The sequence below is a fragment of the Epargyreus clarus genome, unplaced genomic scaffold (genome assembly GCF_041222505.1).
Source record: "Epargyreus clarus isolate Ecla_fem2 unplaced genomic scaffold, WU_Ecla_fem_2.2 ptg000036l, whole genome shotgun sequence".
Lineage (NCBI taxonomy): Eukaryota > Metazoa > Arthropoda > Insecta > Lepidoptera > Hesperiidae > Epargyreus > Epargyreus clarus.
The window spans coordinates 7,312,132-7,339,326 of NW_027332241.1; the positions used below are offsets into that span (position 1 = coordinate 7,312,132).

Here is a 27,195-nt window from a genome sequence, read left to right on the forward strand (position 1 = left end):
TCTCTTTCTAGCACTCCCCCCCTTAACTGAAACCCGTAGATCCGAACTTGTGCGCTTAAAGTCGATGGGGGTTGCGACTTTGCGATTTTTCTGTCGCACGATACATTCAAACTTATTTTTTGTTACGAATTACTTAGTTTTGGAAATGCAGCGATTTTTCTGCGATTGTCGTGCGACTTTTCAGTCGCAGTCGCGCGAACCCCCACACAAGTTTGGTGATACGCGGGCGCAGTTCTGGCGGGAAATCATCGTTTCTTCGTTTTTTTCGACCTTATTTCTACCTATTTTGTAGTGTTATTCCTTATTTTGCAATTTTTATCCTTGTACTGTATTTTTGAATTTTATGTTTGTTTTGCATTTTACATTGACAACCTGTATTTAGTGTACTTTTACATAATTCCAAATAATCTGCAAAAACATATACCTTAGATTTCCATTTTAAACAATATTAGTTGCTTCTATTTTTTTTTTACAAAATATGTATAATTTCTTTGTGTATAATTTAAGTCTTATTTTAATTTTCACTTTTGTTTGGCACACCTCTTAGTATGCATATTTAAAAACATATAAATTTTGTGAAACTAAGGGCCTGATTCCTGTCACGCGGGTTTACGTAAAAACTCATACCAAGGGTACTGACCCTGCGTATGAGTTTTTACGTTTTGACAAAAATGACTGTTTTTATTTTTGTTTACGTATATCCCATATATTTCCAATCAGTTCTGATACAATCCGCTAGGGTCGCTGATAGGAAATGTACGGGCAATTACATAAACAAATACCAAAACAGTTATTTTTGTAAAAACGTAAAATCTCATACTAAGGCTACAGTACGCGTTCCAAAAGTGTAACGCAAGTGAGATAATACTGAACACTAAAGACTGCATCGAGTCACGCATGCGGCTGGAACCCGCTCGCAGTGACAGCCCGCGTGACAGGAAAGATGTCCTTACTTTACTCGCCGTGCTCCAATTTTATGCTTTTTAGTACACGCACCAATTTTAGCAATTTACATGTATAACCTTCAATGATAAATAAACTAAGATTATGTATACTTACTTAACTTTCTTTTAAATTTTATTCTCGGTAGCTATTTTTTATATGTCTGTATCTTATTGCTTTGTTACAAGAAATAGGTAAATAAAACAAAACTAAAATGTAATAAGTGTTAAATATTAACTATCATTTGAATGGACAATAAAGTATCGAAGGTAGAATCCTTTGTAGTTCACCTGCGACCTAGTCACACTAATGTAAGGCAGAGATCTACACAAGGAATTCCACCTTTAACTATGGATATCAACGGTGCTATTACGGACCTTATGTAAGACTACATTCTGTAAAATAACCATGTGACCATATAAGCAAATATCCATGTGATCGTATACCAAAAATATGACCTATAAAATACAATCCTTAACTGTAGACTGTATTACTATTTCAATCTAAAAATACTAACACAGAAGAAACAGAAGATAGAAGATAAAAGGACAGAACAGAAGAAAGAAGAATGAAGCCGTCGGCTGGGTGAGGTAGTAGGTTGTATAGTACTGCATTACAACCCTTAGGAGAGACTGTATAGCCTACTAACTTTCCTGGCTGACGGCAAAACATCGTGCCAAGAGAAGAGAAGAGAAGAATGAAGAAAGAAGATTATTTCAAGAAGATCCACGGTTAATCTTACTAGGCACTTGGTTTTAATGATGTTATACTTAAGCTAGATAATTGTCATGCATATTTTTAAAATAAAAACAAATATTTATTAAGTACAAAGAATTGTAAACAACCTTGTAATTATAAACTTAATTGTTGTATTGAAATAACTGTTCATACATACATACATATTATTCAGGCCATACATACATATTATTCAGGGCCTTTTTCTTGTCACGCAGTTTTGTGTCCATATGGGTGTCGCGAAATAACTTGATTCAGTCATCGTGTCCAGCTTATGACAGGAAAAGTATCAATGAAACGAAAGAAAATGGCACACATGCCGATCAGACTCACGAGCGCAAACTGCGTGACAGGAAAGAGGCCCTTAAATTGTTTTATGTGTTGATAGTGTAGTACTTAACTTATGTTTGTTAATTGTTTTTGTTTCAGATTTATTCGGAGCAAGTTTATTCTGTAGAGTATGACGATGACTGACACTCGACCTCGGCCCTTCAACGGCGATTCGAGTGTGTAAAATACTATAGCAAATGAGCATGCCTTTTATGGACGTTTGTAAGCAGCTCCAGAAGAGAACAGGTGAACCAGAACAGAAGGACCTGAAGCCGGACTTCTGAGGACTAACACTTCATATGTAAGATCATCCACACCCTTCCACGTGCGTGGCGGTGGTAGAGTCGGCGCCAAACTTCTAGTCCGCTCTGAAGTTATTACGCACAGATTTAGTCAGAGAGCCAATGAGGTCGAACACAACTACAAGCTTAAACTCCGTAGCAACCGCGGGCAAAAGCCGGCAGCGGAGGGTGCCGGAGGGGTCTCGCGCTGTTTTCAGCCCGTTAATATCTACAATTTGATGTTGAGACGCGACTCGTTACTATATTCAGAGCGGACTAGAAGTTTGGCGCGGATTATACCTTCCCGTCACACCGTACTGGTTACCACTCTTCAAAAATATTGAAATTGATTTTAAATATCATAATGATAACCATAATCATAACCTTTATTGCGTCATGTAGTTATCACATATAAAGGTGTTACAAATTTTGGTACAGTGGGATGAAACCCTGTAAGGGTGTAGCAATTTAAATTAATTATAGGCAAACATAAGCTAATGTAATAATAATTTAAATTTTTCAATTAGAATCTGTTAATAGTACAGTTTACATTTTCATATGGTGATACCAAGTTACAGTTACAATTTCAAATTATAATGAAGCAATTAAATGATAAATAATACTATGTCAAAGTATACTCCTTTGCTATTTTATTACTTAAAAAACAAATCTCCATTATCCAAATATGTGAATTACCTCCACTCCTATAGGGATCATGAGTCGAAATTAATAATGTTTTTCTCTTTACAGGGTCACTAGGAAAACATCTTTAATACACTGTCAATTCGACATTAGATGTTTAGTCTAAGCTAGCCGCCTAATATAATGATGGACAACATAATATCTTTGTAATATTAATTAATTATGACGTGCAATTGTATATTAATTATCACATTTTCGATTTTACCACGCTTTTATTAGCTTGACCTGTATGTATGTAACGGAATCTTTGAATTCGATTTTTACCCACTTTGAACGAGCCGATTAATTTAAAATTTTGAACAGTTATCAAGAACTGATGACAATACTCGATTTTAATAACTTTATCCCATTCTCCTCATCAGGATCGTCAGGAATCAGGATTAACGATTATCCTTGTGCAATTTTAGCGTGGTTTTTAGTTTGTGAACTATAATTTAATTACAATGTTTGTGAAAATGTTGTCACTTAAAATTGTACCACCACATATCATGTAGATATTATTCAATAATGTAACAAATATATGTAAAAGTGAACAGTATGTTAGTTAACATTATGAAATAAATAATGCATATTACTGTGATTTAAGGAGCAAAGTGCCTATTTAAATATTTTAATATTTATAAATGACTAATAAAAGTTTGTAAATATAATTATTTTGTTTTATTTTTCACATTTATCCTCAATCCACACTACATATCTTACTTAAATATCAATACATGATACCATGTCTCACTAGTATGAAAAGTTCTGGGTTCGATTCCCAGACACAACAAAAATAGAAAAATGTTAAAAATCCCAGACACAGACATCTCTGCTTTTTCAAAGTTACGTACATTTTAAAAAACCTGAGAGATTTAAAAATAATCTAAGCATGTTTCAAGTCTACCAATACGCACTTGTCCAGCGCGGTGGACTATGGCTTAATCCTTCTCATTCTGAGAGGAGACCCGTGCCCAGCAGTGGGACAGTAATGGGTTGCCCTCTGTTTCTAACTTAATGACAATATTCTAACTCGAAGGGCAGTAGGGCATTTCATTTCGTGTCAACTTAAAAAAACCAACGCATCTGTTACTGACAGAAGGTCTATATAAAGTCACTTATAGATAAATAGACCATAGCGGCTGCTTATCATGCTAATATTGTTACTAAGCATTGTAGATTCCTAAATAAATAACTAGCATAATTTTAAATATGTAAAAGTTCAAGCACTAACGCAAATATTAAAAAATAAATACTTTAAATTTTTGAGTCTTTGGGAAAAAAAAACCATCAAAAATCGAGTCGTAACTAAAGTTTACTTGAAGCATAGATATTAAAATGTTTTTTGATGATGAAAATAGTAGAAGAATATTATTATTAGGATAGACAATGGTTCTTATTTTTGGTAAAAAAAAGAAACATAAGTTTTGTTTGTTTTTTTATGTACTCGTGTTTAAAAAGTTCAGATACCACTTTTTTTAATAAAAAAGTAATAATACTCTGTGCCTCATGTCGTTTCCCGCGCAAACTAACAAAGACAACCCTTACTTTTTTCTTTTTTATGTGAAATCTGTGAACCGTGTCAATAGTGCCAATTCACTTTTTTACTAAAAAATGGAATTCGCAAATAGTACAAAGGGATTTAAAAAATAAGGGTGACGTTATTAGCTATTGTTACTTATTTTTCGATTTTTCACCCCATTTCTGCACCTGGTGTAGGGTTTTTTAGAATTCAAAGTTCAGACATTGCGTGTATCAAACACTATTATTACCTACTGCGTGGCCCAAAAGGGATTATAGAAAATAGTTGTATTATTGAGAATTTTACCCTAAAAATTTACACCTGCACAATGTTAATAAAAATTGGGTTTAATTTTATTATCTACATCCCATCTGTCCCACTGCTGGGCACGGGTCTCCTCTCAGAATGAGAAGTAGTAGGTCAAAGTCCACCGCGCTGGCCAAGTGCGTATTGGTAGACTTCACTTTTGAGAACTTATTTTTAAGACATGCCATGTAAGCAGATTTCCTCATGATCCTTCCTATAACAGTATCATTTCATTTCTAATGCGCACATAACTTTGAAAATTAGTGATGTGTGCCTGGAATCGAATCTACGGATGTACATGAAAAATCAAGAATAATTTTAGTTACGATACATGATACTGAAAGTATTTTATAATAATATAGGAGTAGCAGACGAGCATGTAGTCCACCTAATGGTAAGTGGTTACTGCCGCCCATGGACATTTATAATCAACCCCAGATAAGATTTGATTTGGCCATGGATGCGCTACCCTAGAGGACTAAGTTAGAATTAATACACCCTTCAAACCAGAACACAGCAGCTCTTAGCACTCATGTTATTGTTAGGCAGAAATAGGTGTGGCGGTGGTGGAGTCGAACCACACAGGGTTCCATCACCTTATGACACACTTCCATACGTTTTGAGTATATCTTGTTTATATTAAAATTTTATTTAGTAAAGTCTGTGGACAATTAACTTATACGCTCACTTACATCAAAGAATCAAACGAATCAACGCAATACATTTAAGAGTTTAAAAAGTTGAAACCGTGTTAAAATTTAACATATTACTTAATTATAACATCTATGTTAAGAAATACAGTTAAACAAACTGAAAATGTAATATTTTACAAATTTACAAACTGATATTCTTAAAGTTCACTTAACGCCATCTAGCAGGCAATAGCGGAAACTATTTACTTGTCCTAAATAGCGTCATCTATCGGTATATAAAAATAGAATAATATTTTATATGAAATATGCCTACCAAATCCTATTTTTTCTTTTAAAACGTAGCATATATCTTTTTCTAATTTTAATTCTTTATAAGTAAATCAATTTATAAATATTGATTTAACGTTTTTTTTAAGTTTCACACTCAGCTGATGGATGAGTCACGCATGACGTCACTTAGACAAGCAATGAAGTTTGTAATTTCTGTAGCGGCAACACCGCGCCGTGCCTCAGTCAACTGTCAACCTTTATACTATAAACTTTATCGTAAAGCATGAAGGATTATAATCCTTGGAGAATTCGAGACGGAAGTGGCACAAAAATAGGATTGCCAACAATTTGAGTGACGTCACATCGAGGAGCCATGGAGCCTTGAGCCTTCTAAAATTACATGAGAGCTCGAGAAAAACATTACTCGACGTGAAAGCTCCTATTTTTCTGAAAACAACCGAAGAAAGTGACGGGAGAAGTGCGTTGCGCGTGTGTTGTACAAAGGAAAAAATTGCAATCCTGTAAAAGTAGTCAAAGGAGTGTATTGTTGAAGGCAGTATCTTTGGTTACGAGAATCTTTGAATATTCCGTGAGTATCCCGTATTTATTCTGTTAATGCAGTTCGATCGATGTGATATGCGACGTTCCACGTGATATCGGGAATTTAATTAGTGCGTGCTCCAGTGTCGGTTGCGCCTCGGTCGTGTGTCATGCGAAAACGTCTGCGGAGTCTCTAAAAATAAAACAAGGAGTGTATTTTCGGTGTGTATTTGGTGATTTCGCGAGCGGGAGGCCGGGTGACTGGTGGAAAAGTGTTCTTTTTGCGTATTCCGTGACCATACAGTTAGCGCGAAACGGCCTTGACGACTGCATACTCCGTGAATGGTGTCGAATTTCAGTCGGTGAGCGGGTTCTGAATTTGAAAATGTTTGTTATTTATGGTTCTAGTTGGACATGCTCGCGCGGTAAGACTGGCTGATGACCTTGACACAAGGAACCAGCTTTGTATAGTCCGCGTTAAACTGCTAGTCCGCTCTGAATATAGAAATTAATCGCATCGCCAAATTGTATGACTACATGTCCGCAACAACTTCAGAGCGGACTAGCAGTTTGGCGGGGACTATACCAAATATTGCGTTTTATAGACATCCGTCTTTTTATCACTTACAAAATCATTGTTTATAAGTGTACTTGCAATTGGCTAAAAGTTACAAGTATTTTCGCCCACATACATTTAAATTTAACTAATGATACAATGAACTTCCTGGTTGTCGTTTTTTAAGGTTTTAATGTTGCCACACTGTTGTCTATTCCAAAAGTTTTGTGTATCAAACATCCATGAAAGATCTCAAAGAAAGAGTTCCAAAAAATGTTGAGATCAATACAAAAATCATGATTTTTCAATTGATTTGCCCAAAAACAACCTACGGCTTATTTGAAAAGTCATTCCTTCCCTAAATGTTGCATTAATATTTATCATTCTCAGTTTCCCCACAATTCAGTTCAAAGTATGAATAAACTGAAATTACAATGAAATTTCCTGTTTTTGAATTAAGCACATAAAATTATGAATGAATGAATAATTATATTGAAGTTAATGTGTAGTGTTGTAAAAACTCTTTTTGTTTCAACTAAAGTGGCACCACCGTCACATCTATATGAGCTTTATAACAGCAGTTTAGCGCTGCTGTGTTCTGGTTTGAAGTGTGGTAAAGGAGATATACTTTTCCGAGACGTTCCTGCTTAGTCCTCAGGTAGTGGTGTATCTGTGGCCGACCTCAGACAGGGTTCTAATCTTATCTGGAGTTGATTACAAATATCCATGGGCGACAGTAGCCACTTACCATCAGGTGGACTGCAAGCATGTTTGCTACTCTTGAAAATAATAAAAAAAACAGACAGTCACAATTTTTATTATTTATATATAGATACACTATGAAGCTGGTAACACCAAATCCTAAAAACTGAAGGTCTACATGACCTACTAAGCTAATTGTTCGAAATTGGTTAATTGGTCCATTCTTACATGTGAAGTAAACTAAAAAATATACAGTTAATTAAACAATAGTTGAACAAGTATGGTTCGATCAGAGAGACACCACCGTCATACTTACTTCTTGTGTTTCGGTAGTAGACATCAACCCCCGGTAGGATTTAATATTCCTACCTGAGGTCGACCAAATACGCGCCGCTACCTCTGAGCAATAAGCTGGAACGCCTTATAAATGTATGTCTCTCATACCACACACTTTAAACAAGAATACAGCAGTGCTTAACACTGCTATTAGGCAGAAATAGGTGTAGTGGTGGTGCTGACGCAGTCAAACCACAAACAGTTGTACCACCTTCAATCTTAGTTCTCGGTAGTGTCAATGTATGTATGGCAGATAGAACCTTTTCTGTATGGAGTTGATTATAGACCATATGAAAGTGACCTCAAAAAGAAATTACCTAAGTATGTTCTAACCAAATCAAAATCTATACAAAATTTCCTAAATTTCTAGTTAGACTTTTACTGGTGATTGATAAAACTAATCTTGGTGGCAATTAGTATCATATAGTCTTTGTTTGTGTGTTAATTATGTTTGTTTGAAGACACTGCTTACATGAATTATCACTTGTGTCAGCAGTAAATTTAAAAATTGGGTGGATTTTTTATATGAAACTAGCTGACCCGGCAAACGTTGTGTTGCCATATGAATAAAGAATGTTAAGGGTGAACAACCCTTATCACTTAGGGTATGAAAAATAGATAGTAGGCAATTCTCAGACCTACTGAATATGCATATAAAATTTGGTGAAAATCGGTAAAGCCATTTCGGAGGAGTACGGTAACTAACATTGTGACACGAGAATTTTATATATAAGATTTAAATAGTAAATAAGAGACCCAACTTCATGTAGAAAAGTTTCTACCTGAAGCCGATCACATGCACTGCTACTCCTGAGGACTAAACTCACCTCATATGTAAGCCAGGCAAAATCGACACCCACTGAAACAAAAGAACTGCTTTATGCAATAATGTGGTGGTGGTATAGTTGAAGGTGGTAGAACCCTTAGTAGTTCGACTCCGGCGGCACCACCGCCACACCTATTTCTGTTATAACAGCAGTGTAAGGCGCTGCTGTGTCCGTTTTGAAGGGCGTGGACAGGGAGACATACTTTTCCGAGGCGTTCCAGCTTAGTCCTCCGGGGTAGCGGCGCATCTGTGGCTGACCTCAGGTAAGTATATATAATCATATCTGGGGTTGATTACAGATGTCCATGGGCGGCAGTAGCCACTTACCAACAGGTGGACGACATGATCGTCTGCTACTGCTATATTATAAAAAAAAAATAGTTATCGCCAAACTGCTAGTCCGCTCTGAAGTTGTTACGAGCTGGTGTAGTCATACAATTTACTATGGCGACGCGATTCATTTCTATGTTCAGAGCGGACTAGCAGTTTTACGCGGACTATACCTTCTCGATTGAACCACTGTGGTTTTACAATTTTCACACATAGGATTCGTTTTTTTTGTTATAATATAGAAGCAGCAGACGAGCATGCAGTCCACCTGATGGTAAGTGGCTACTGCTGCCCATGGACATCTGTTATCAACCCCCGATAACATCCGACGTTGGCCAAAGATGCGCCGCTACCCCTGAACACTAAGTCTGAATGCCTCGGATAAGTATGTCTCCCTAACCATATCCTTCAAACCAGAACACGGCAGCGCTTACTACTGTTGTTATAACAGAAATAGGCGTGGTGGTGCCGTCGTAGTCAAACCACATAGGGTTCTACCTTCAAATACTTCAGTAAAGTTAAAAACATACATTCATACTCTAGTATTAAAACAAGTTTTCACATCAACTTACGTTATCATACACAAACATGACAATTTATATTACATTAAAAATCGTCTTACGAATTTTCGATCAGGCCACGTGTCCTGACGCGAGTTTATAATTTTTTATAGTCCGCGTAAAACTGCTAGTCCGCTCTGAATATAGAAACAAGTCGCGTCGAATAGCAAATTGTAGATTTTAGCGGGACGCAGACAGCGTGGGACCCTCCCGGCACTCTCCGCTGACCGCTCTCGCCCACGGGGACATAGCTGTGTTAGTGTGCCCTTACGTTGCTACGGAATATATGCTTGTAGTAGTGCGTAACAACTTCAGAGCTGACTAGCAGTTTGGCGCGGACTATGCATGTCACAAAAAGTGCACAACGCCGCTAAAGTTTTTTTTTTTTTTATAATATAGGAGTAGCAGACGAGCATACAGTCCACCTGATGGTAAGTGGCTACTGCCGCCCATGGACATCTGTAATCAACCCCGGATAGGATTAGATATTCCTACCTGAGGTCGGTCACAGATGCGCCGCTACACCTGAGGACTAAGCTGGAACGCCTCGGAAAAGTCTGCCTCCCTTACCACACCCTTCAAACCGGAACACAGCAGCGTCTAGCACTGCTGTTATTAGGTAGAAATAGGTGTGGCGGTGGTGCCGCCGGAGTCGAACCACAAAGGGTTCTACCACCTTCAAAGAAGTTTTCACTTTAATAATATTCTTACGTGAACAACGTACTAGTTGAAACCTTACAACTGCACATATTTTCAGTTACACTGCATCATAATTTATTATGTAACAGTGATGTGATGCAGTCACTACTGATCTTATATGCAAGTGGTCTCGAGTTCGAACTCGGTCACGATTTTTGAGTTTGTTTACATTTTGTGTGGGATTATAATAATAGAATTTTGAAAGTGCTAGCATCCAGTGTGGTTTGTCACCGTAGGCACCTTTGTCACACCTATTTCTGCTTTAAAACAGTGTTAAACGCTGCTGTGTTCTGGTTTGAAGGGAGACATACTTATCCGAGGCGTTCTATCTTAGTCCTCAGGGGTAACAATGCATCAGTGGACAGTGGGGTAATTATACTACATAAGACCCGTGTCATATTTTTGTCGCCTCTTACGACAGGCAGGGGATACCGTAGCCCTATTCTGGTTCCGGTACTATAGGGACAAAACTGGGCCACATTCGTTATAATATGCAATTCGGCATAATTTGGTATTTTTAAATATTTTTGGTCTAAGGTTAAATAAAAACCCTTGAAAACCTAAAGTCAAGGTTATAAACATCAAACATCACTATAGCAACGGTTTTATCAATATGTTTGATAACGACGGTATCTGAGTACTGAACAATCTTTCTTCAGATAAGACTAATATGTGTGTAATAGCCATAGTATTAAGAGCTTATGGTCAATTAGAGTTGGCTAATATTAATTTGCAGAAAGCATTGGTAGCCTAGTAAGGAATCTGCCTTTCGATCGGGAGGACTGAGGTTCAAATCCCACGCACGCATTATTTTTTTTGTGCGTATTAGAAATTAATTACCACTTGCCGTTACTTGCCGTTACCGTTTAACGGTGAAGGAAAATGTCGTGAACAAACTTAGACCTCTGTGAGTTCATAAAAAAGCTTACATGGGTGTGAGAAGTCTACCACTACGCACTTGACCAGCGCGGTGGACTATGATCTAATCCTTCTCATTCTGAGAGGAGACCCGTGCCCAGCTGTGGGACAGTGATGGGTTGATTATGAATCGAACTCGCACATGGAGGGTTGCATTCCACCAATTTTTAATTATTTATATCTTTTGTCGATGTCGAATATCCACTGTCAGGAATTGATTACAATATCCATGAGCTATAACCACTTACTTAACATCTTACATGCAATAGGTCCCGGGTTCTATCCCCGGTCAGACATACATGTAAATGATTCATTAATGATGTGAAAGAAGTGGTAACTAATTCGCAATACGTACATAACGTTGAAAACCAGACGTGCTGGGATAAGAGCTTCAGTCCCTTCGATTGAGAAGCGAATTTTCAACCATTATCAGAGCATTATCTACTTTTCTCTGCTTCTAAATGATGTACAAATAAAACCTTTGATTTTCCATGAGACTTTTCCAAAACACTCTTCAACGTATCCATTTGTTTCAGATAACAAAAGATGCAAAGGAAGAGACCTACGTCCCGCCTAAAAGCAGCCGCGAACTAAACTATATATATAAGCGAATTATGTGATTGTACACAACTTCAAAATGCCGGTTGTTTCTCCCTCCCGTTACAATGCGACCTCCTCAAGCCTCTCGGGCTCCTACCGCTCGACGCTCACGTCGACAAACAGCCTCGACAAGCCGTACTACCGCTCCAGCAGCGGCACCTACGTCACATCGACGTTACGGAGCTCCTACGGCGACAGAACCACCGAATACAGGTCGAGGTACACAGATGTGGACGGCAAACGAGAGAGGAAGACGTCGCTAGTCGAATACAGTAGGAATTCCAGAGCGCCGAGCATCACAGACTCGGATAGTGGAATCTCAACGAGATACAGGTCGGAGAGAAGCGAATCCCGTTCCAGGGATATCTCGACGACACGAAGCGAGAGCGGAAAAAACTCGGAAGTGCGGCCGAAGCGGAGTATCATCAGCTCTGCCGCGTTAGCAATGTCGACAGCGGAGCTTTATAATAAGTACTCGCCAGCGAATTACGTGCCCTTGACGCAAAGGATTCAGCAAAGTCAGGCGCAGAATTACGGTGAAATATCGAGATCTAAGTCAATTTCGAATGACATCGGCCGCCCGCCAGCTTCGGACTCGAGGATACGGAAGCCGAGGAACTCGGCGGCGACCATCACTGAGGTATTCCTTTTGTTTTTATATGATTTTTGTGTCCATGTCTCTGGGATCTTGCGGAATTTTGGAAAATTTTGCGATTTGTTATATGATGACGAACTTTTTTAGACTTTTAATACGCAATCTGTGCTTTTCCCTATCAAAGATCGTAGTTGACAGTTTTAGTGAAGTAGTTGTCAATTTTCGATCTTTGATAGGCCAAAGGATAGATTGATTATTAATACCGGGCGTTAGTTATCACACTTAATGTCGAACTACCTTTAATACTTAATCCATTTCAATTTTAGTATAGTTTTTCCGAATCTAAATTTTAGTTTGAGTCTTAATAGAAAATGGTATTGAAAATAAGTTACTGCAGTAAAAGGAAAGATGGTAGGAGATACATAAAAAAACTTATTCCCAATTTTTATTGAGGTCAAAGTAGGGATCTCACGGATTTAGCATTTAAAGTTATAAATTAAATAGTACTCATATATAGGTGGTAGATACTCGAAGGTGGTAGAACACTCTGTGGTTCGACTCCGGCGGCACCACCGCAACACATATTGCTGTTATAACAGCAGTCTTAAACGATGCTGTGTTCTGGTTTGAAGGGTGTAGTAGGTACGGGAGACATAGTATTCCGAAGCATTCCAGTTTAGTCCTCAGGGGTAGCGGTTGGCAGACTTCAAGAATCTAATCTTTTCTGGGGTTGTACAGATGTCCATGGGCGGCAGTAGTTTACCGTCAGGTGGACTGCATGCTCGTCTGCTACTCCTATATTGTAAAAAGATATGGAACCTTCAGCGCTAGTGCTATCTACAGCTTTAGAGCTTTCTGGATTGTTTTGTCTACTCTAAATTCACCAAACTAAGTTTAAAAATCCCATACATTTTCTTTAGGTCAGTGTGTAAAATATTTTTGAAAAATGTACTCAAGTGCCTTGTGTTTAAGACTATTTTCCTCTGATACTACATATTTGGCTGGTCTACTATGTTTTATGGCCATAAAGCGATCGTGAACCATTGTGTGCCAAATATAGACGACACTCCGTGTAGAGCTAGTATGGAAGTACGAGTTGAACGGGTTCCGTAATACCGATTTTTGTAGATTTCCAAATTTTTAGTGTTTGTTAACATAGCATAGAAGTGAATGTATTGTGAAGTTTTTGAATGTTTTCGTATTACAGTTTCGTAGGTAAATGAAAAATAACGGTTAAATGTGTGGTGAATGCCATTTATTTTTAAACTTTTTTGTATTTGTGGTTATAGTGGTTACAGTAATACATACTTACAGTATAGTTACAGTAATACATACTTTATAAAAATTTCAAGTGTGTATCTATTACGGTTCAAGGGATAGAGCCCTGTGACAGACGGACAGACAGCGGAGTCTTAGTAATAGGGTTCCGTTTTTACTTTTTACTCTTTGCGTACGGAACCCTATAAAGCATGCTTCTTTGCTTTGCTTCTTTTCATGCAGTCCACCTGATGGTAAGTGGCTACTGCCGCCCATGGACCTGTAGTCAACCCCAGATTAGATTGGAGACCAACTTATATCGAACACAGATAATGCTACTCCTGAGGACTAAATTGGATGATTCGTAGTGACTCCGTTGCATAACCTTCAAACCAAAACACAGCAGCGCTTAACACTATTATTTTTACTAGAAATAATGAATGTGATGTAAGTGCTTCAAATCAAATCCAAATTCAAATCATTTTTTTTATTCAAAATAGATTATTGACAGGGCACTCTTTGAACTTCCGGAGTCGAACCCCGAAGAGTTCTACCACTAAATAAAAAGCAAAGTTAACACCAATTAGTATGAAACGCAGGCAAAGCAATATTGATATTGACAACAGGGGGACAGTAATATTGACTATTAATAATGACAATGCAATTTCATCTATTTGTGTAGATAACTACTTTATACCCGTGGCTTCACTTGCGATCAAATTTCAATAACAATTCAATAGTTCGATAACATAACCCTTATATTTGTCTTTATCTATCTCTCGGGAACAGTATGTTTTCGGGATAAAAGCTACCCTATATCCTTTTCTAGACCCTAGACAACGTGTGTACAAAATTTCATGACAATCGGTTATGTAGTTAAGGCGTGAAAAACAAACAAACACACATTCACATTTATAATATTAGTTAGGATGTGACCGACCGACATTATAAATGAAATAACTTCCCAATATCATGTATTCTTAGATATTTGACTTTGGTATTCCGCCCACGTCTTACATATCAAATCCACAATGTGGTAAAATAAAAAACATTAAGAATTTTGATTGATAGTGTAGTTTTTCTTATTTTTTGTTATATAATAGATTTTCGTGGTCTGATGAATATATAGAAATAATTAAAAATAATTATTTTAGTCCTTTTAACCGTTAGAATAAGTGTTAAAAAAAAGTATTTTTTAAATGATTGAATGATTTTTTGTAGATTTTGACTTTTCGAGTATTTTTTTCATGTCGCGAAGTAGCCACCCTCTTATAGCAACAAAACTGTCAAAGATATATTATTTTGTAAAATAATGAAAATAGATTCTAGGTCCAACAAAATTATTATAGATTTCTAGACTCATATAAACCCGACATACGTAGATCGACATAATTAATACTTTACCCTATTAGACTTTCAAATTTTAATTATGATAAAATACTAATCAATTCAAACCAAAGAAATTTATTTGATCAAATATTAATCTAAATTTTAAATCGAGAATTCCCTTGTTGGTTGTTGTAATTTTCAAATTCGTAATTTTCATTCAACAATTTTGTACATATATCTGTGTGCAGTATCCCAGAGACAAGGAACGCAGTGTGCGCGTGTGTAAGTGTGTTCATGTTCTTTAACCATCACGCACTAAAGAGCCATGTTACTGTCTAGCTTCGAGTATTAGCCACACGCCGCCCGGAAGGCAGACCTTTGCTGTACATACGCTTGCGAGGAAACGTCGGCCTACCGAGCGGCAGTAGTAGCTGGGGATGGCGATTCTTTACGAAAAATATCGATTAAGTGTAATAAATCGATTCACAAAAACATCGAGGCCCAAAGAGTCGATACTCCGAAAATCGATTTTCGATCTTTTCAGCTATAAAAGGCTAGGATAACGAAAAAAGGTTATGGCCAAACAAGCAATGAAATTGTATCCGTCAGCGAATATAACATTCAACCAACTTCGAAAAGATCGACTTTCGATTTTCTAGGATAAAAAATCAATTCACTGAATCGATCCATTACTGGAGATCGATTGAAATAATCGGTCTCAGATCGCCATCCCCAGTAGTGACATAGACGCGTGGACCCCACGCCGTAGCATGTGCGGTCTTCATTGGAACTAACACACACACATCGCGCAGTAGATTAATGTACCATTATAATCGCTAAGATCAATTTTCAACAACGCCAGAGACCGGAAGGCAGGAGGTACAAGGACTCGTCGCCGACCCAGAGCTACAGCAAACGGTCAGTGGCCAACGGAGTCAGAGACACCAATGGCAACGAGGTGCCCTCCGTCTCGGAGATCAGGAAGCGCTTCGACTCTAAAATGACTGTCACGAAGCTACCCGCGAACGACAGTAGATATACCTCTAAAACGGTCGAGCAATACCTCAGCCAATTGAAAGATTGCGAGAACGGATCGACCAGTTACACTAGGATCGCGAAGGACGACCACCCAGTACCCGTCCACCTGCCGTACGTCGAGAAGAACGGCGTCAGCAGATGGGAGGTCGGCTCCTCCGGCTCTAGGTCCAACTCGAACTCTGATCTCTCGCTCAGCAAAACTATATCTGAACCAGTATCGCTGGCAAAGCCCAGTGTCGATAAAAACAACTCTATGTCGGTGTCGTACACCGCGAAACTGCCCTCCGAGAGACTAGCCAGCATAAAGAGTCAGCTCGACCCGAACAATCCAATAGGGAAAATTCTAGAAAAGTCCACAGTTATACAGGTCGAGAATGGTGACGTAGATTATACAGAGCGGAGGAAGCTACGAAATAGTCCAGAGGTAACCAAATCAAAGGAATCTCTTAAAAACGATATAGAGAAACAGGTGAAAGCGCCAAAACACACTTCCAACTTCGCTTCCTACATACAGATCTCTCAACCAGTAGCCTCTGGTACAACCACGCCAAAAACGTCCAAACAAATCGAAATAAACAATATTATAAACGACGAAATATCAAAAAATCATGTGAAAGAACCGCGAAAGAACAAAATTAGCCTCAAATACATAGATTCGGAACAAGACGACCGTTTGGTTCTCGACAATGACATTGAGTCACCTAGCGGTACTGGCTTCGAGAACAAAACCTTCGAGCACGAGAACTACTTGAAGAAAAGAACGGAGAAGACCGAAGATGACCAGAGAGACGAAGACGGCATCAAGTCGATGGAGACCAGTACAGAGAGCACGATAAGCGAGCCCACAGAAGACTCTAGTCCAGAAACCCCGTCTTCTAGAAGGAGAATCCTCGATGCGAAGGATTATGAAGATATCAAATCGGTAAGTACTCATCTATCTTCTTCATACTTGGAGAGGTCTCTTGTCTCTTTCACTCTTATTAAAGATCTATCTAGCAGACATAATCGCGAAATATAGACAAAATTTATACCTACCGTAACACAGGTATACAGACATGGGCCGTATCAGTCAAAATATTGTATACTAGCTTTTACCCGCAGTTTCGGTCGCGGTCATTTTTATCTATCCCTCAGGAGGAACTTGTTTCGGGATAAAAGGTACCCTATGTCCTTTTCTGAACCCCTGACAACGTGTGTACAAAATTTCATGACAATCGGTTTTGTAGTTAAGGCGAGAAAGTTAACAAACAAACTCACCTTCGCATTTATAATATTAGGTATGATAATTAGAGTGTTAAAAAAATTAAACAACTGACTACTTAAGGATACAGCCTATGTCACACCCACAATTTAGAGGAATCCAACGACAACTCATGTTAATCCGTCAAGTCGTTTGTGCTGCAGCGTGACACAGAATGACACACACATACGCTCGAACATTACCCTCCGCTGTCGGGATAAATATTTTTTGTCTGATCCGAGCCGTGCCTGATACGTTCAATGTATGTGTCTTAGTGTGATAGTTTTATGTTCTCACCAATATACAAGAGATCTCTTCAAGTATTGCACCCCACTATATATCTAAGTGGCTCTTTTCAAAGCACATTTTGAAAATAATTTCTGACACTTCAAAATTTTTTTGTTACTATGTTTTTTCTGATTTTTTTATTGACTATAGGTCTACAGTAAAGGTGTATTAAAAATGCAGCGTTTTTTCAAATTACTTTTGTATACTTAATAAATGACAATTAGTATTATAGGCAATGTTCAATTTTACTTTTAAATACTTTTGAAAGTGGATTAGAAATGATTTACAGGGACTTACACGCTACACTTAGCTACACTTGTCTCGCAGTAGCTACTTATTACAGGCGATTTTCAAATTACTTTTGCATAGTTTTTAAAGTGAAATATAAATGAAAAATACTATTATCGGCGTTTTTCAAGTTACTTTTGCATATTTAAAAAAATGGAGTATTAATTACAACTACTTATTAAAGGCGTTTTTCAAATTACTTTTGCATATTTTTAAAAGTAAAAATATAAATGAAAATTATCGGAGTTTTTAAAATATTTTAAATATTATATAAATAATATAAATGACAATTACCGTTATTGGCATTTTCAAATCATTTGATTGAGGCGTTGAACGAAATCAAAATAAATTAAAAAAAAAACATTTTGACAAAAAGTGGAGTTGACTAATTTGCGAATTAAGATATCGATATACAATTTTTGACTCATTTGAAATCTTGGGCAAATTTTGGGGAATCAACAAGAACAATTGGATAATATTTTTAACGATTGTACTTTTTAATTTGTTTACACATTGTAATGCGTTGTTTGTGCCAATTTTGTTACTTTATTTTTAAAATCTATTGTTGACCTTCAACACGAACTTTCAAAGATCGGTTTAATTACTTTTCTTGGACTACTTTTTAGTATTTTTTTTTATTTTGACGATTATTATTTTATTTTTTTGTTTTTGAGTATGTCTCATACGGAAATGAAATAAACACAGTCTTTTACCTAATTATGTGTTACATACACTAGTAGGGTAAGACTAATTCGCAACTATCTGCGAGCATTATGTATTAGGTAGCGGCACATCTGTAGCCGACCTCAAGTAGGAATATTAATCCTATCTAGGGTTGATTACAAATGTCCTTTGCCGGCAGCAGCCATCTTACTATCAGGTGGACTGAATGTCCATTTCCTCCTTATTATAAGATAACAAATACACAAATTATCTTCTTCGACGGTTCTGTCCTTTCAGGAAAATAAAAAATAACACAGCCAAATATCATGTGTTTATTTTTGATATTTTTTTAATGTTTAAGTAGATTTGATATCGTACAAATAAGTTAGAACGAAAGTTACTTTGGCAGTTGGAAGTCACAGACAGACGAGACTTTATCTATATATGTAGATGTATAGATAGATCTCGTATTGGACAGTAGATAAGTGCGAAATCTCTTGTAGGAGTTTAAAAAAAGATATTCGAGTTCGTTGGCATTTTGCTATTCAGGTCGCCGGTGTATTTGTGTGCGTGCACATAGGTACACACATTGATGTGTATGTGTTGGGCATTGAAATTTTGCTTGTCATTAGCGAATACACGTGGGTAATTGATGTGGAGTGTAAGACGTTTAGGGTGGACGACACGACCACGATTTGTCGGTACGACGCAGCTTTGTTGGCTTGCTGCCTTTGAACTCACGATATTTACTTATGTCATTTGAGAATGATAAAATCTTTAGTGCTCTAAATGTGTATAATAATTAAAATACAGGAATACCTAAAAGAGAATCGTTAATAATGAATAAACAAACATGTATAAAGAAATATCGTTAACGAGCTTTTGCCCGCAGCTTCGCTCGCGTTACGAAGTAATATTTTCATTCCCTATTTTATCCCTTTGGGGGTAGAATTGATCAAAATCCTGTCTAAGCGGATGCCTACGTCATAACATCTACTTGTATGCCAAACTTCAGCCCGATCTGTCCAGTGGTTTGGGCTGTGCGTTGATAGATCACTATGTCAGTCAGTCACCTTTGAATTATATATATTTAGAAGTTTACCAAGTTGTAATCATAATTAAATTGAGTTCATAATTTTGTATAACTTATATTTTTATTACATTTCTCGTTTCGAATCACACTCTATTTCTCAAATGTTTAACCGAACGAATACCATTTAAAATTATTATCTCATTTAAATTTGCAAAAAACTATCGAAAAAAATCGTAGTCGCAGTCGTGTCGTGGTAGCGAGTAATAAAATTGTCCATTAAGTCCATCGAAGATAAGTGTATCGCCTTTGATATGGTAGTTAGCAAGCCTAGTGATTGAAACTGGGCATCTTATCCGAGGGGAGCGAGATTCGAACCCAGGCACGCATCTCAGATTTTTCAAAGTTATGTATTTTTTTTTATAACATAGGAGTAGCAGACGAGCATGCAGTCCATCTGATGGTAAGTGGGTACTGCCGCCCATGGACATCTGTAATCAACCCCAGATAGGATTAGATATTCCTACCTGAGGTTTGCCACAGATGCGCCGCTACCCTTGAGGACTAAGCTGGAACGCCTCGGAAAAGTATGTCTCCCTTACCACACCCTTCAAAACGGAACACAGCAGCGCCTAACACTGCTGTTAATAGGTAGAAATAGGTGTGGCGGTGGTGCCGCCGGAGTCGAACCACAAAGGGTTCTACCACCTACCAAATTGGAACGATTAGGACATAGTCCACCGCGCTGGCTAAGTGTGAATTGGTAGACTTCATATACCTTTAAAAACTGATTTTTCTTTAGGATTTCTCGGACATGCTGATATCCTCGCGATGTTTTTATTCGCTGGTAAAGCAAGTCATAATTAATATAATATAATACACACATAACTTTGGAATCAGATCCTGGGATTTGAACCTCGGACCCCTCGGTTGAAAGGCTGCATTTCAACCACTAGCTATCATTGTTTATTCATGGCATACATGCGGATAAAGAATCTTTTGTTTTACGGGTCAAAGACACGATTTATTTTTTGCGTAAAGCTCCCGAAATATTTGGAAAATCTGACGTCAGGCATTCTTATATTTTCACGGAAGTAAGACAAAATCAGAACAATAACACGAAATTTGTGAATATTTTCCACTCTTCTACCTATTTATGGGCAATTTGTAGGAACGAGATTTTTTTATATAGGAGTAGCAAACGAGCATGCAGTCCGCCTGATGGTTAGTGGCTACTACCGCCCATGGACACTGTAATCAATCCCAGATAAGATTATATTCCTACCTGATGTCGCTCATAAATCACAATGACCTTGAATAAGTATGTCTCTTACCACACTTCAAACCAGAACACAGCAGCGCTACACTGCTGTTATAACAGAAATAGGTGTGACGGTGGTGCCGGAGTCGAGCCACAGAGTTTTATCACCTTGATTAACATTATTAAATCGATTACCGGAGCACTATGACATCATCCAAAGCCGGCGATGCATTGGAGACTCTGGTGTTGCAAATGTTCCTAGGCAACGTTGACTACTTTCCATCAGGTAGCACGTCTGCTTAATCTTTAGGTTAAACAATAAAAAAAAAGATTAGGTCCTGAGATATGAATAGAGTTTATACGTTTAGTACGATGATAAATATAATTATAATATAATAATACAGGGCAGTGAGTCAGCAGGAGATTCCACAATATATTCCGTGGCGTCTATACATAGAATGGCTCACGAATTGAGATTCGTGGAGTAAGCGTTTGTCCACCGCCGCCGTCACCGGACCGTAACCGCGAACGAGATGACGGCGCCGAAGTAGCGGTACATACATTTACTATAGCCGCGTGTCCGCACTAAAACCTCGTATGCGACCACACACACCGCCGTCCTTCCCGGAGTTGCTTGCCGGACGGCTCGACCTCCCAATCTGCCGCCCGCAATCCCGGAAGCCCCCTTTTAGTCGCCTCTTACGACAGGCAGGGGATACCGTAGCCCTATTCTAGTCTCGGAACTACAGGGACAGTGGCCGCGTGTCCACCGCACGTCCGTCATGTCATAGTAAAGTCGTCCCGAAATAATCTCGTTCTCTTGACGGTCCGGAGACGGCGGCGGTGGACAAACGCTCTAAAGGGCAGATGGCGTGTCGCTTTCTATTTTTGATACAATTGAAGGTGTATGTGTCGACCTATGTGACACCTAGTTCTCTCTTGAACAGACCTGGTTTTTTTAGGGTTCCGCTCACAGCGCCACGGAACCCTCCGAATGTTCCAATCGCACTTGGACAATTTTTTAACGAAAGTTATTTAGCTAAAATTTGTATAATTGTTTTTTTAGTAAGTGGAAAGTGAAAATCGTTACATTATTAACTATATTTCTAGTTAAATTATATTGATATTGAGTTCCTCTAGAAATCCGTTGCTTTCTTCATCAAATCAGTTTTTAGTAATTCATAACAATCCATAGATTAATTATTAATAATGGACATTAAACTGACAAGTCCATTCTGTATACGAGACAAAATCGCGGAGTAGATGCTTAAACTGTGATCGACTTCAGTTAATACGTCTATTGTAGTCAGATAGACAAATGCTGATGCAGATGATGTATCCTTGATTTTAGAGAATTAGTCGAACATGTACAAAACACAGGTAGATTCTTGAATTAGCCATCCTCTAAGAGCATACGTCGACGAAAAAGAAATTAAGGAGTCTCCGAAAAAAGGAAATTAAGGCTTAAAAACAGTCTTCCAACGGAATACTGGTAGAGAAAAGTTCCCGAAAAGTTTTTACATATTTCAACACTGTATTGATATTAAATATCCATACTCGGTAAAGATTTATTATGATGAATAAAATCGTTTTTTATATAATATAGGACTAGCAGATAGCATACAATTCACTTAATAGTAAGTGCTTACTGCCGCCTACGGACAACTGTAATCAACCCCTGATAGGATTAGATATTCCTACCTGAGGTCGGCCACAGATGCGCCGCTACCCCTAAGGACTAAGCTGGAACGCCTTGTATAAGTGTGCCTCCCTCACCACACCCTTCAAACCAGAACACAGCAGCGTTTAACATCGCTGTTATTAGGCAGAAATTGGTGTGGCGGTGATGCCGTCGGAGTCGAACCACAATGGTTTCTACCACCTTCATATTAAATCCACATACGATAATGGGCGTTCAATTATGGATTCTCTTTTCTTTGTTATAACGAGAAATAATAATCAAATGATAGATAATTATAGTACAGACAATTGTCTTTACAGCTAATTTAGAATGTTAATTTGTATCGTCTATTAGAAGCGGTCGATAGTGCCAAAAAACATTCCGTGGAACATGCGACAATACATTTTTTAACCAGACGTCGCCGTCCTCCTTCCGAAGAGAATCCCACTCTAAAAATAACCATTCTAAATGTAACGTCTAGAAATAAATGAACGCGGGAATCCTCGGGGCGGCGACCACGTTTTTCTGGGCACGTGCGATAGAAGATTTTGAACGGACGGCGGCCATTTTGCGGAAAAACGCGCGCTCTTTGACAGCTGTTGGACCATAGAGTCTAGAGATTTTATTATTTTTTTTTTTGTTTATAGTTTGTCCATAGTTTTTTGTAACGAAGTGATTGACGCGGTTTGCGAATTTGAGTGGTAGAAATCGTTGTTCCTCTCCTTCCGACTTTCTCTCTCTTTCTCATTCTTTCTTCGTCTATCACCGTGTGTGTGCGTATCGAGCAGACGAGCATCGTGCGCGGCCGGTTGTTTAAACTTAATATTGAGGTCGTGGTTTCGTTATTTTATTTTTGTTTTAAGTCACACACATACGAACATTGTACATACCTATCGTAATAACTAAGGAAGATTAAGAAAAAGTTAGTAAAAGTCCTGTAAAAAGGTTTGAATGCCCGTCACAACAGGAAAAAATTAATTATCACTTGCTTAAACGGTGAAGGAAAACATCGTGAGGAAACTTGCACGTCTTAAAGTTCTATACAAAAGTTCTTAAGGGTGTGTGAAGTCTACCAATCCGCACTTGGTAAGCGCGGTAGAATGTAGCCTAGATGTTAGTTTAAGAGACTCGTGCCCACCAGTGGGACTAATGGGTTGATATCATTCAATAACTTCGTTCCCGTCAGGGACTTACTTTATTACTTAGTTATAGTCCGCGTAAAACTGCTAGTCCGCTCTGATATAGAAATGAATCGCGACGCCATAGCAAATTGTATGACTACACCTGCTCGTGTTGCGACTTCAGAGTGAACTAGCACTTTGGCGCGGACTATCGTTATTGATTTTCTTCTTTCTTTCTTTCATACTTTCTTTGTTCTTATTTCTGCGTTAACCGTCTTTCTATAGTTTTAAAATTAAAACTTGTAATACGTCAGCTGTCAAAACTTAGTAGCGTTCAATGACAGTGCGTTTTTCTTGCAAGTGATTTTGATTTCTAATCCGCGAGTCATAGAATTGGTATTTGCATGACTAGAGTATGTTTTAATATATAACGGCAGGCGTCCGACCTTCAAGTAATAATAGGTAATAGCTCGTGGATTTATAACTTCTAATTGATTTCACGGGTTTAGTTTTATTGGGTTCATCTTGTTTTTTGTGATTGAGTTGGAAATGAGCTTGCAGTCCATAAGGTGACTTCACAGTCGGCACATCTGTACAACAACATATAGTTAGATCTTCAAGGTAGAACCCTCTGTGGTTGGACTTTTTCAACGCCACCGTTCCGTTTCTGTTATAACAGCAGTGTTAAACGCTGCTGTGTTCTGGTTTGATGTGGTAAAGGAGACATACTTTTCCAAGGCGTTTCAGCTTTGTCCTCAGGGGTAGTAGCGCATCTGTGCTGACCTCTGGATTACAGATGTCCATGAGCGGCAGTAGCCACTTACCATCAGGTGGACTGCATGGTCGTCTGCTATTCCCATATTATAAAAGAATCCTGAAGCCAATCATAGATGCGTTGCCGATCCTAAGGGCAGATATGGTCGACTCATATGTATTACAGATGTAGGAAATAGGTGTGGCAGTTGTACCTCCACGAATGGTGTACGGGGTCTACTATATTTCAACTAAATATATCTAATGACAGAGGCGGTTTAGAACTAATTAGTGTTGTTTCAATTACGTATATGAATCATATGTTTTATCAAAGATAAATGTTGCAGTGCATATTAATGTAGGTCGCGACAATCCACATTAATGTGGGAATCCTAGATGTGGGAAAAGGTCCGTACCCAGCTGTGGGCAGACTAAATTGCCTAAAAATCGTGGTACGAAGTCATCATCATCATCAACCCATTACTGTCCCACTGCTGGGCACGGGTCTCCTCTCAGAATGAGAAGGATTAGGCCACAGTCCACCGCGCTGGCCAAGTGCGTATTGGTAGACTTCACATACCTTTAAGATTTTTTTTTATAAATCTCTCAGGTATGCAGGTTTCCTCACAACGTTTTCCTTCACCGTTTAAGCAAGTGATAATTAATTTCTAATACGCACATAAATTAGAAATTCAGAGGTGCGTGCCTTAGATTTGAACCTCGGACCCCTCGATCGAGAGGCCGCGTTTCTTAACCACTAGGCTATCACTGCTGCATCACTGTGGTACGAAGTATTTACGGCAATCACTAGCTTTAATGTTTTTTAAATTAAATAAACTAAATATTTAAATATCCACGTTTAAAATTTATAATTGATTTATTTGTGTTTTATTAAAAATAACTCGCTTTAAGTATTATTAAATGTACTTTTATCAAAAAACTATACTATACGATCGTAATATTTTTGGCGCGAATTATCTATGGCCGACACTGGCCGTTGTCCGCCATATTGACGCGTTCGAAAACGCTCGTGTCAATTTCGTTGTGTCAAACTTTTCGACTTACATTTTGCATATTTAGAATATTTTGTACAAGAGTTTCGTGGCAATATTCAAAGTGTTACGTTGCAAGTAATTTTGTGAAGTATGGACGGTATTTGTTTATATTTGGGGCTTTCGTGATTGTATGAAATTTGATTTTTTGTGAGGTATAAAGTCTTAGTATCGTATTTGATGTCTTCCACTATACGACTACAGCGATTGCGGTTTTGTTTGTGAAAAAGTGAGATAAATAATTTGTTTACGAGCCTTATGGTTGTCAAGTGGAGGGTAGGGTTTGTATTGTTGGTGCTTCTAAACATCTTCTAAATTTGAAGTTCGTTTGCTGTAGACGGGTGTGACGTAATCTTTGCCGTTTATATGTTTTCCTCCAATGTTTTTGTAGGCGGTAGACTTGTCTATGTTCTTGTTAGCTGGGCTGACAACCGTTGTTATGTCCCACTGCTGGGATTGTTCCCTGGGTGCGGGTAGACCCTACAATCTGTATTATTTTATAAGGCTTTGTAGGAGACAAATTTAGACTTACATACAAACATTTCATTTATTATATATTTCCTAAAGTTTTAGATTAAAAATCTGGTGGCCTATTGCCTGTTCCTTTTTCAGTCGAGAGGATACCCATGCCCACCAGTGGGACAGAAATGGGTAGATGATGAAAAATCTTATAACCGCTATGGAAACCATACACCACCAAGACCCAGAACAGGAATCTAAATTAATCATTGCTTAGCCGGGTATCGAACCCGGAACCCTGCCAGACCGCTGCCCTTGATCGCTCCGCAACTGTAGAAATTGAACTTAAATAGGTAATCATTTGTTTCATAATGCTCGTTTACTACAAAAAGCAATCACAGTACGATAATCGTCTTATCTTGGTTTGGATTAAGATAATGGATTGTATTTATGCTTATCTGTTTGTATACTTCCGAATTATACTGCTGTCTACATCGAGATTATCCCGCGTAAAGTTTGTTGGCTATTAGCTTAGATATCAAAACTTCAGAACTTTGTCACGAAATTTGTCTTATGATTCCTAAGTCCTTGTAAAGTTGTGGTGGCTTATTCTTCATCATCAACTCATTGTTCCACTGCTGAACTTGCGTCACCTCTCCTAGTAGAGGGTATAGGGTAAGAGGGGTACCTTATGGTTTAAATTTCAGCATCACGATTGGGATCAGTCATTTGATTCCTGGCAAAATTGCATAATTATATCGTATCGTGGGAGATCTTTTTTGTTGACATTCTTCCTGGAACAAAAAAAAAATTTGTTTGGCCGAGGCGGCATTGTTTAATTGACAGACAAAGACTCTTTCGTTGATCTATTTTCAGAAAGCTCGAATCTCCTCATCTCACCTCCTGTACGAAGAGACTCCTTTCTAGTGCGATGATGACCCATTTTTCTAAATGTGTGTACCTGATGGGGAAGTATTAATGATTCTCTTCACCCAGTAATACTCTTTAGCAAAAAAAGTAACACCTCACAGTTATGTCCGCAACGTTATCTAATTTTACACGTGGTCAGTTCTAAGGCTTCTCCCAAGACCGTGTGACGTCAGCACTGACGTGGGCTTCAAGGCGCTACCTTCTAGATCGCTGATAAGATTTACGGTCAATTCGCACGTGATTTTGGTGACCATTTGATAAGATAAGGTGTGGATGATGTTGGATTTTGGAGTCTTTTGCAGAAGTAGTTAAGGAGCAAGCATTGAACCTATTGATATTGTCATTGTCAGAGGTGGAGCTAGGATTTGCTTTTGCTGAGGGATGGGGGTCATAGAATTTGATGGCGATAAAAAAGGTATATTT

General features: G+C 38.2%; 1 protein-coding gene across 2 annotated transcripts in view; it reads left to right on the forward strand.

Moving 5' to 3' along the window:
• Window positions 1-6,083: 6,083 nt before the first annotated feature.
• LOC140756996 (uncharacterized) overlaps window positions 6,084-27,195 on the forward strand; it is a 37,153-nt gene continuing 16,041 nt past the window's right edge. The window contains exons 1-3 of one of the 2 annotated variants that reach the window (XM_073092544.1): window positions 6,084-6,309; window positions 11,724-12,427; window positions 15,831-16,928. In XM_073092544.1, coding sequence (XP_072948645.1) covers window positions 11,825-12,427; window positions 15,831-16,928 — 1,701 coding nt within the window. In that variant the 5' untranslated portion in view covers window positions 6,084-6,309; window positions 11,724-11,824. Of the gene's footprint in view, window positions 6,310-6,345; window positions 6,623-11,723; window positions 12,428-15,830; window positions 16,929-27,195 lie in introns of those variants that run through there. The other variant, XM_073092545.1, reaches the window with a different exon arrangement.